Source organism: Eucalyptus grandis, chromosome 4 (assembly GCF_016545825.1).
Source record: "Eucalyptus grandis isolate ANBG69807.140 chromosome 4, ASM1654582v1, whole genome shotgun sequence".
NCBI classification, from domain to species: domain Eukaryota; kingdom Viridiplantae; phylum Streptophyta; class Magnoliopsida; order Myrtales; family Myrtaceae; genus Eucalyptus; species Eucalyptus grandis.
Genome location: NC_052615.1, coordinates 19,099,087 through 19,108,809, shown reverse-complemented (window position 1 = coordinate 19,108,809; position 9,723 = coordinate 19,099,087). Strand labels below are relative to the sequence as shown.

Below are 9,723 nucleotides of genomic sequence, written 5' to 3'. Positions count from 1 at the left end.
GTGGTGAAAAGGAAGTGTGGCGCGAAGTGGCAATTGCCGAGGGTTTTGACGGGTCTGATGGCGGTCACATTCGTGATGGTGACCGCATCTTGGCTGTTTTTTCCACGGCTCCTGAGGGATGGTGTCATCGAGAAGGCGTTGGAAGAGTATGCAGCAGCAGGCATGTTTCTTAAGGACGTCGGTCGAGCTGTCGTGTCTCGGATTTTATAGAATGTCTTAATGCGAATTTCGGCAACAATTTTCTTTTCTGCTCTGTTATTTCCATCTCTGTTTCGGGCGAAACAAGATGATCTTTATCATTCTCTTCTTCTTTAATTCATTCTCCACCAACGGTTGAGGACCCAGTAGTCGTAAAATGCAGAAACTAAGCTACTATGCACATTTTAACGGCTTTTGGGACACAACAGCACCTACAGTCGAACTCCAGTAGCTTCAAAATGTCTAATGGAGGTTCCCCTAAGATCTTGAGATTATCCTATGGCAAGCGGCCCTTCTTTGCCATGAAATCAGCGCAGCGATTTGCCTCTCGAAATCTGTGCTCCGTCTGGTATTGGGTAAAGCTCCTGAGGATAGTCCCGCATTCCAAAAAGAGCGGTTCCGGATTCTCATTTTACAAGTTGTTTTTATTAGGAAACCTGTCACGAAGGATTTCTTGCTTCAAGTTCATTGTGAATATATGACATTGCAGAGCAAGTCTCAGGCCCCTCTAAGAGCCGAAAATTCCGCAATCGGGGTCGCCATGTTTCCCAAAACCCGTAAAAGCCGAAACGCCACAGCTGAGGAGATCACGCAAGATGCCCCCCCATCTCACGCTAGAACGGGGTTCTGAACAACTGATCCGTCCGTGTTCAAAAGTTGAGTTCACTTTTGTCTATGGCCTTCTGAATCGTTTCATTTAGATTCCATAAGATACCAAATCTCTCTTTCCAGTTCACTATATTAGAAGAAGTTATTAGATGGAGTTAGACTATATGTGTATATGAGCCTCATATAAATTATGTAGAAAGGCAATACCAGATTATATTTTAGCACATCAAATGTTTGCTATGTATAAGTGATATAGAGACGGGAGTAAGTAAACTGGGATAGAATTAGGCGATCGTTGCTATCCATCAAGAAAAAAGGTGAGAAGAAAAAACAAAGAAACAAAGGAGAAGGTTCAACTCACCTTATAATGCTCGCAAGACTGGATGGAGACAACGAATTGTAGCCTCAGCTAATTTCCAGCAGTCGAAGATATCTATGTTGCTATCCTTAGGAAATTCTGTTCGTGATACATTGATCTACGTTTTTACTTATCCGCAGCGATGAATGGTTAACTGATTCAAAAACTCTAGCTCGTCAAGGTCCTCGACAACCTGCAGCCCATCGCAATCACAAATGTATGAACACTTGAGCTCCTTTAAGTTTGATAAACCACGGACACTTTCCGCCTAACAATAGTCCTAGACGTCCGACCCTTCCCCTTTTCCAATGTACCCAGTACTTGAATTTGAGTATCTTCGGGCAACCCCTAAGCAGAAACTTGTTAAGCTTATTTAGTACTCGTGACAGAAAAATTAGTGTCCCTCCACAAATAATCGACTCATTTGCAGACTCCACCCGTATAAGCTAACCTTTCCCAAGGACTCACACCATATGCTGGAAAATGCTTCCAATGGGTCATACAGCCCGGCAAGTTGGATCTCAACTAGCTCTGAGCAATATTCTACTCGGACCGCTTTTGAGCTTCCTCATTTTTGATAGTACGAATATCTCGAGGGATTGACAGCTTTTCAGAACCAACTCTGTTAAATTTTGAAGTTGAAGGCTGTTGAGTATTCTTCTTGCACTTGAAACCGTGGGAACTCTAAACTTCACAAATTTTCTAATTTGGATGAGAGTGACACAGTTGAATTGAAGTTGTCAAGGCTTAAATTTAACAGAGGTGGAGGAAGTTGCACAAGTTTTCGCGGGTCCAACCTTGACAAATGAAGATTATTTAACCAAGGAATCCCACTCAGTAGGAGCAGGGACATTGAAAAGATTCAAGCTCAGCTCATTCAGTCTGGATAACCTCCCAATCCACCCTACTAACCGGTGAATTTTGCTTCCTTCTCTCCAACTAGAACCATTAGATAGGTCGAACTGAACCAAGCTAGTCAAATTCGAGAGAACTAAGACTACTTGCAACGTTATAGACAACACTAGTACATTGTTTAAACTTGCGGCAAGTGTCAGCAGTTCCTGAATCTTATTGCATGCTTTTAACTCAGGCGTTTGCAGGTAAGGAAGCATACTGTCTGTCGCTGGAACTTCACTGATGCAAGGGCACGACAAGCATAGGATTCTCAAAAAAGGGCAAACTTTTGATTCCGGAGAAGTTGACCTTTTAAATTTTGAGTCATGACTTTGAGCATTTCCATTGCACTAGGCAACTGTCATGCATCGTTTGAAGATGAATTTGATTCAAAATACTCAGCCGAAAACTACATCTTATGTAACGATTTCAATTTCCATATGGAATCTTGTAATTTCTTTACTCAACAACACCACCCTAAAGTCAAGCACCGAAGATTCACAAGGTCTCTGATTTCTTTGGGCAGATCTTCAAGATGATGGCAACCATTGATATTCAAGTTGGTCAAATACTTTGATTCCTAATAGAGCTGTCTATTTTTCTCAAATTGGGACAGTGTTGGAAAATAAGCCTCTCTAAATTTGAGCATCCAAAGGAGTCGTAGGTTACGATAAAGTGAGAACAATGTAAAAGAAAAAGAACTTTCCCTTTTACTGCCATTTGTAAAAAATGAACGCCACCATTCATCGGATGAGTGATCACAAATTAGTTAGATAGAATAGAGAAAAGTATGACACGCCTTGATTAAGCTCCGTAGTTTTGAATCATCTATGAAGCTTTTGTCTGTAAATCGAAGAAAGACCACATTATTTTACGTGCATATTGGTTCCAAAGCCCGAGCTTAAAAGGAAAGACGAATTAAAAGAAACGAATGCATTCTAGGCGAAAAAGACAGGCCACAAATACAGTACGGACAAGAGGGCCGTTATTCCCGGCCAAAGGTGACATCTTCTGGGTTTGCTTTGCTAGACGCCATTGGCATTGATCACTCGAATGGGCAAGTACGCCCTCCATTGCATTTTCGAGTGTTCCGGTACACTCTGGCTCTGCATTGCCGACTTCGTTCTGACTTGATGGCGAGCGTCCTCTGACTTCTTTGAGACAGGGGCCTCTCCTGTTCCGCTGTCAAATAATCGGCAAGAGCTTCCCATCTTTACCTGCAATCAACATCACAATCTGCTGAAGCTCTGGGATTGGAAAGACAATCTCCCCAGCCTTCTCCTCTGCTGTTTGAAGTGGCTTTTTATCAGAGGGGAAAAAACAGGGGAGGTCGCAATGCAGCAAACTACTGAAGCTCAGGCATTGGAGCCACCCTCTCCCCAGGTTTCTCCTCGGTTCGACTTCCTGTTCAAAGTGGCTTTCCTGTTCCTTTTTTATCCTTTTTTTTTTGGTCGATGCTTTCCTGTTCCTGTTTGAAGCGGCTTTCCTGTTTCTGTTTCGGTTCCTGCTCCTGTTTGAAGTGGCTTTTAATCAAACTCTAAAATCTTAAATAAGTATTTGAGGTGTTTTTGGAACACACCTCCTACTTGGCCAACCCTAACCACATGCAAATTCAAGAAACACTCATTTCAGTCAGGGACATAAGTCACTTGATTAGTGGATAGGTGGACCACATAAACTATGTTCTTTTAACGTCTCTGTTAGCTAAATTGTTTTGAGTTGTGCACTGAGTATCCGATTTTTTTAATGTTCTATCTTTCCTGTAGAAATCGCAAATCGCGAAACTCATTTCCGTAATGAATAGTATTAAGTAAGAAATAAACAATAAAGTGGAGTATATTATGTAAAATCTGTGCTAAACTAAATAGTCCACTCTATATATAATGAAAAGAGCATTTCATAAGAAACTCCGAGCTATTATAGACATTGAAATTTTTTCAATCATTTGTGATAAAAACTGATTGTCCTATAGATTTGTGCAAATATAGAAATTTCTAGTATACAAAATAGGAGAGAAAACGGAAAATGGAAAACAGGAAAAAGAAGAAGAAGAAGAAGAAAAAACACGAGCGCAGAACAAAACAAACCTGTGTTGAATGGGTCTAAAATAAATGAGACCAGATTTAATTTATTTATTTTTTTGATTTCGCATAATTATTATAAATCTGCTTGAAAGGTTGAATTCATGTTTGGGGATGGCCGCGTCAAGACCAAAGAGAAAAGAGAGAGAGAATGGTCTAGACTCACCTTATCACGCTTGTAAGACTGGAGGGGGCCCACAAATCGTTTCTCAAACCCACATAATTTTTTGCAATGGTCGATGTATGTGTCGCAATCATCTGGCAATTTGGTGGTTGAAAGGTCAATCTCCAAAGATCTGCAATTCCAAACCTTTAACTCCTTCAAACACTCTAGCTGGTCAAGGCCCTCGACAACCTGTAGGCCACTGCACGTGAAGACTGATAAAGACTGAAGGTTCTTTAAGTTTGGTAAACCACGAAGACTTCGCAGCGAAGGACAACCGGAAACACTGAAGACTTCCCAGGATGCCGAGCTACCAACAACTTGAATCTCGAATATCCCATTGTCACCTGAAAGGTCGAACCTTTGCAACTTCTGTAAGGCTTTTGTTGAAAGGATTAGCCTCCCTTCGCAACTAATCATCTTATTAGCGGTCTCATCGTTATCATGCCCCGCTTCCCCCATGCAAACTAGCCTTTTGAAGGACCTGCAATTATGAATAGTAAAATGCTCAAGTGATTCGGACGCCCAAGAAAATTGGATCTCAACTAGCTTTCCGCAATCATCCACCAAGAAAGCTTTTAGCTTTCTTATGCTTGATAGCCCGATGCTCTCAAGGGCTTCACACTTCGCCACAACCAACTCCCTTAGATATGGAAGTTGAAACCCATCAATTTGAATTTCTTGCATTGGTGACTCCCAAAGGCAGAAAAAAGACAAATTTCTCAAGTTTGACAGAGTTGAATTGTAAGTAGTAAGGAACAGCTTTTCCAGAGACAAGGGAAATTGTGGATAGGTTTGCAAGTCCAATATAGACATATAAAGTTCGTTAAGGTGAGGTAGGGAAGCTAGCTTTGCAGGAGCATAGACATTGTTAAGTCTTAAGCTCAGGGTTTTTAGTTTGGATAACTTCCCAATCCACCACAACTCACCGCTACAAAATTTGCTTTCTCCACTTGCTCCATGTAGTTTCAACTCAATCAAATTAGTCAAGTTCGAGAGATTGGGGACTAACCACAATGATTTAGATGACACATTTAAATGGGTTAAACTTATTGGGAGCATAGGCAACTCTTGAATCTTATTACAATACAACTCCAATCTTTGTAGGCAAGGAAGCATGCTAATGGTCTTTGGAACTTCACTAACATTAGTACACGATAGGCTTAGGCTTCTTAGAGGGGACAATCTTCCAATTCCATAAGGAATTTGACCTTCTAAATGACAATCATCCACTTCAAGCAGTTCTAGATTCTGAAGCATTCTAATATCTGTAGGTAACTCCCATGGTGCACCTGATACCTTCACGGGATTTATAAAGTACACCTCACATAATGATCTCAACTTCCATATGGAATCTGGTAACTTATGCATTCCACAATACTTTAAGCGAACTGCTTCAAATTCACTAGGTAACCAATTTCTTCTGGCAAATATTTTAATTTTACACAATGCTTAATCTTTAGGTCAATCAGACACTTCAACTTTCCAATAGAGCCATCAATTTTCCACAAATTGGAACAACTTTCGAAAGCAAGCCTCTCTAAATCAGGGCATCTAGAGAAGTCCAATGTTCCGTTTATTTCAGCACAATCTTGAAGAGAAAGAACTTTCAATTTTCTCGCCATCTGTCAAAATTAATGCAACATTTAATGTATGAACAATAATATATTACTTTCAAATAAATAGAACAAAATACATACCTGGATTAAGTCCTGTAATCTCGAGTCATCTAAGTAAAGATCGCCTGAAAGTTTAAGAATGACCATGTTCTTTAGGTACAAATTAGTCCATTCATTTTTTTCCAGAGGAAAATTCCAAGACAACCATCTTAATTCAATAAGATGATTCTTGAAGTTGCCAACAAAGATTCCTCTACTTAAGTTGAGGAACCTTAGATGTTCAAACCTACTAATCTCTTCACTTTGAACAATGACATTAGGGGAATCTTGTGCATGTATATCAAGATATAGTGCTTGAACATTCTTTTTTATCTGCATACAAGAACAGGAAATGAGTGATATCGGTATTCTATTTCATAAAGGAAAAGTATTATAAAGGAAAAAGAAAAAAAACAAGAAGAAGATAGAGCATCCTAAGTCAGTGTAGAGGTATTATTGTCAAAAGCTATCAATTCCTCTAGAACTACTTTACCTCTTTTGTCTGTATTGCATTAAGGGCGTCCTTATTAGTCCATATTCGACTACGCTCTCCAGGATTCATTAGATTTTCCTTGCAAACAATAGTCCTACCAAGATTTCTGAGTTGATTGTGCATCCAAAACACATTGTTCTCCAAAATCTTTACCAAAGACAAGTTAATGAGTGTCTTAACTCCAGTGTGTGGCAAAAAGTCACAATCTTCCCATATGTAAATTGCATATGTCATATCCTGACCGATGAAAAAGCATGCAATATCAAGAAAAATTTGTTGTTGCTCATTAGTTAAGGCATCATAACTGATCTTTAACTTTTCATAAACATTCTTGAGTTGTCCTTTTCTCAACTGGCCCAATGCCTCTTTCCATTCTTCTATCGTCTTTTTGCGGTGAAGGAACGAGCCAATTACTTCAATAGTCAAAGGAAGTCTCCCTGCAGCTAATACAACTTCCCTTGAAAGATCATTATAATCATTTGGAGGAGAGACACTGCCAAATGCATGCCTCCTGAAAAGCTCAAGTGCTCTATTGGTATTCATCACCTCCATTTCATAATCTAAAATTTGATACTTGGGGGTGTTAATATCCTTATTTCTAGTTGTAATCAATATTCTAGATCCTGGATACAAATTTCTCTCTCCAACTAATTTCTCTACTTGTTCTCTATTATCAACATCATCAAGTACAATGAGGACTTTCTTATTGCAAAGTATGTCTCCAACCCTCTTCTTTCCATAATCACTTTCATCAATGCCCCCTATTCCTGCATGGCCGATTTCTGATAATAACTTTTTTGCAACTCAACTAAACCATTAGTTCTTGATGACTTCTCTTGAACATTTTCAAGGAAACAGCAACACTTTCCAAAATGAGAAGAGAGTTCATTGAAGACAATCTTTGCGAGAGTGATTTTACCGATACTGCCCATACCCCAAATTTTAATCAGTCGCACACCATCAGAGTTGATGTCTAACAATTCACTTACTGCTACTACTTGACCATCATCTCTAACTAACTCTTCAGTCACCGGTTTATGCTTTGTCTTCAGTTTTTTCATGACCTCCTCAACTACCAATTTGATCAGCTTGCCGTGGCTGCCACAATGAAAAGCCATTTTTGTTGGGAAAAAAAATGCGAAATTGCGATTGCTAGCTATAAGTGATCGTACAGCGAATAAAAAAAACAGCAGTCGGACAGATAATGGGACCTTAAAGATCTAGAAATGATCTTCTAAGAGTCCATACTGGACGTTAACATCACTCCAAAACACACATTTTTTGCACTTGGCAACGCGTGCATCATGTCACAACCGGAAATTTTATTTGATTTTAACACAAGATTTAAACAGTCTTGGGACTATTTTAATAACGTTCACGCAAAATAGATATATTCATGAATTTGAAATTGACATTTTGTGATGTTCAAGCAACGACTACAGAAATTGAACACCGTGTATTCAAGAGGAAAATGTTTATTGTATTGCAAGATTAAATGATTAGACAGCAACGAGCATGACATTTCAGTATCCCATTCTTTTTTTTCCCCCACTGCCCATAATCAAATATTAATATAGCTATGTAGCTATCAGTATCATTATTCGCCGATTTCATGAGATGACCTTGTTAATCAATTTCACATTTTTTTTTTTTTGACAATCGTAGCGCGGGTTCCTCGTTTAGTATTACTATAATGAAAGTCCCACCTCAATAATACTGACATTTATACGTCTATGATTCGAGTTTTAGCGAAAAATGGGCAAACAAGAATCCTGAAAGCAGTAAGCTTACCCCATATGCTTCGCTTCCCACCCTTTTATCGCACCAACATCCATCAGAGCCTTTCTCCATTCATTTACTTCCTCATTGCTCAACTTCTTCTCACGCTTCAAATTGCGTATGGCATCTTTGTACAACGAAGTTTTCAGCTTAATGTCGTCAGGCTCCACATCGAGGAAGATAGGTAGGATCTCTTTATTACCTCCCGATCTGGAGGTGTTTGCCATGATCTGCACGACCTCACGAAGGCACCATTGGCTCGAAGCGTAGGTCTGAGAGAATATGAGTATGTAGATCTTGGAGTTATCGATTGCTTGCCGAAGTGATCCATCGATCCTTTCACCAACATGGAGCTCTTCGTTGTCTAGGAAGACACAGATTCCAGCATCGATCAAGCTATGATAGAGGCAGTCGGTAAATCCAATGTGGGTGTCTGGTCCTCTAAAGCTCAGGAACACCTGATACTCGCTTGCCAACAACCTTCCTTCATCTGAGCTCGCCATAGTAGTAAGTTTGCTCAGCTTGAACAGATCTCTCTCTGTGCGCTAATGTTCTTAACAAAGAAAGAGGTACGGTGTGAGGAAATAATGGACTAGATATAGGAAAATTAATCAAATGCTATGGGTGGATGAGAAATGGTTGAAATAGAAAGCCGTAATTTTAAAAGAAGAAAGAAGACCTTAAAAACAAATGCTATCGGTCGATGAGGGGCAAAAAAAGAAAAAAAAAAGAGGTGGCTAAATAATCGCCAATGGAACGTAGTTAGCAAACTTGCATACGGTTGCTGGCCCCATATGCGTAAGCCAAGGCTAGTTATTTTCAATATATTTTATATATGACATAGCTGGCTTGTTCAAACGGGCATGCAGTTGCAGGCCCCATGTGCAGAGGACCGTAAGGACGGTGATCATCGCACGACATGCGCGGAAGCCAGAGAATCAAAATTCATAATCCATACAGTTTCCTCCTTCCATATGTTATTACTTTTCTATTCTCATTGCTCTTTTCCACAGATTATTTATGCATTCCTCTCTCTCTTACCTCACTGTTCTTAATAGAGAAAGTGGCCTCGTCAACACGTCATGCGGAAATAACCGAGAAGAGAATAGGAAAACCAAAACTGCCTAACTTTGGAGACCAGATTTTGGTTCCTGTCTGTTGAGATTATCCTACATCGATCGTGGAAAAGACCGCTGATCGATATGTATGTGTGAGGGAAAACGTCAACTTTTAAGTTAGCTTTTGGGGTGAGAAGGCCTAAAACCTCCCGATACTGATATCAGAGCTTGAGTTTATCAATAAGTCTAGATTAAAAACTGTCACATGAGAAAGTTAAGAGTTGTTGCATCTCTAACTCAGGCCCGCCGTGTGAGGGGTTGTTGCGTCTCCAACTTAAGCCTAACATGTGAGAGAGAGATTATTGAGATTGTCCCATATCAATTGTGGAAGGGGTTGGTGGTCGGTATACAAGTGTGAGAGAAAGTCTCACC

General features: G+C 39.8%; 2 protein-coding genes across 2 annotated transcripts; both read right to left on the bottom strand.

The window, feature by feature from the left end:
• Positions 1 to 2,851: 2,851 nt before the first annotated feature.
• Positions 2,852 to 8,330, bottom strand: LOC104441467. The gene is made up of 4 exons (XM_039311283.1): positions 8,246 to 8,330; positions 6,004 to 6,294; positions 4,307 to 5,928; positions 2,852 to 3,569 (listed from the first exon to the last, which is right to left on the bottom strand). Exons 3-4 carry the CDS (start codon positions 5,672 to 5,674, stop codon positions 3,468 to 3,470), a joined length of 1,470 nt encoding a protein of 489 aa, XP_039167217.1. The 5' UTR covers positions 5,675 to 5,928; positions 6,004 to 6,294; positions 8,246 to 8,330; the 3' UTR covers positions 2,852 to 3,467.
• LOC104428582 (TMV resistance protein N-like) lies at positions 5,686 to 8,736 on the bottom strand. The gene is made up of 5 exons (XM_039310777.1): positions 8,246 to 8,736; positions 7,374 to 7,552; positions 6,455 to 7,236; positions 6,004 to 6,294; positions 5,686 to 5,928 (listed from the first exon to the last, which is right to left on the bottom strand). The coding sequence occupies exons 1-5, from the start codon at positions 8,734 to 8,736 to the stop codon at positions 5,686 to 5,688; spliced, it is 1,986 nt and encodes a 661-aa protein (XP_039166711.1).
• Positions 8,737 to 9,723: the final 987 nt, after the last annotated feature.

Coding starts and splice junctions, on each gene's coding strand:
- LOC104441467 (XM_039311283.1), bottom strand. CDS start 5,674: ATGCATAAGTTACCAGATTCCATATGGAAGTTGAGATCATTATGTGAG. Junction 3,570..4,306: donor AGTCTTACAAGCGTGATAAG/GTGAGTCTAGAC, acceptor CACTTCAAACAG/GAGCAGGAACCGAAACAGAA.
- LOC104428582 (XM_039310777.1), bottom strand. CDS start 8,736: ATGGCGAGCTCAGATGAAGGAAGGTTGTTGGCAAGCGAGTATCAGGTG. Junction 7,553..8,245: donor TGGGAAGCGAAGCATATGGG/GTAAGCTTACTG, acceptor TCATTGTGGCAG/CCACGGCAAGCTGATCAAAT. Junction 6,295..6,454: donor ATGCAATACAGACAAAAGAG/GTAAAGTAGTTC, acceptor TCTTGTATGCAG/ATAAAAAAGAATGTTCAAGC.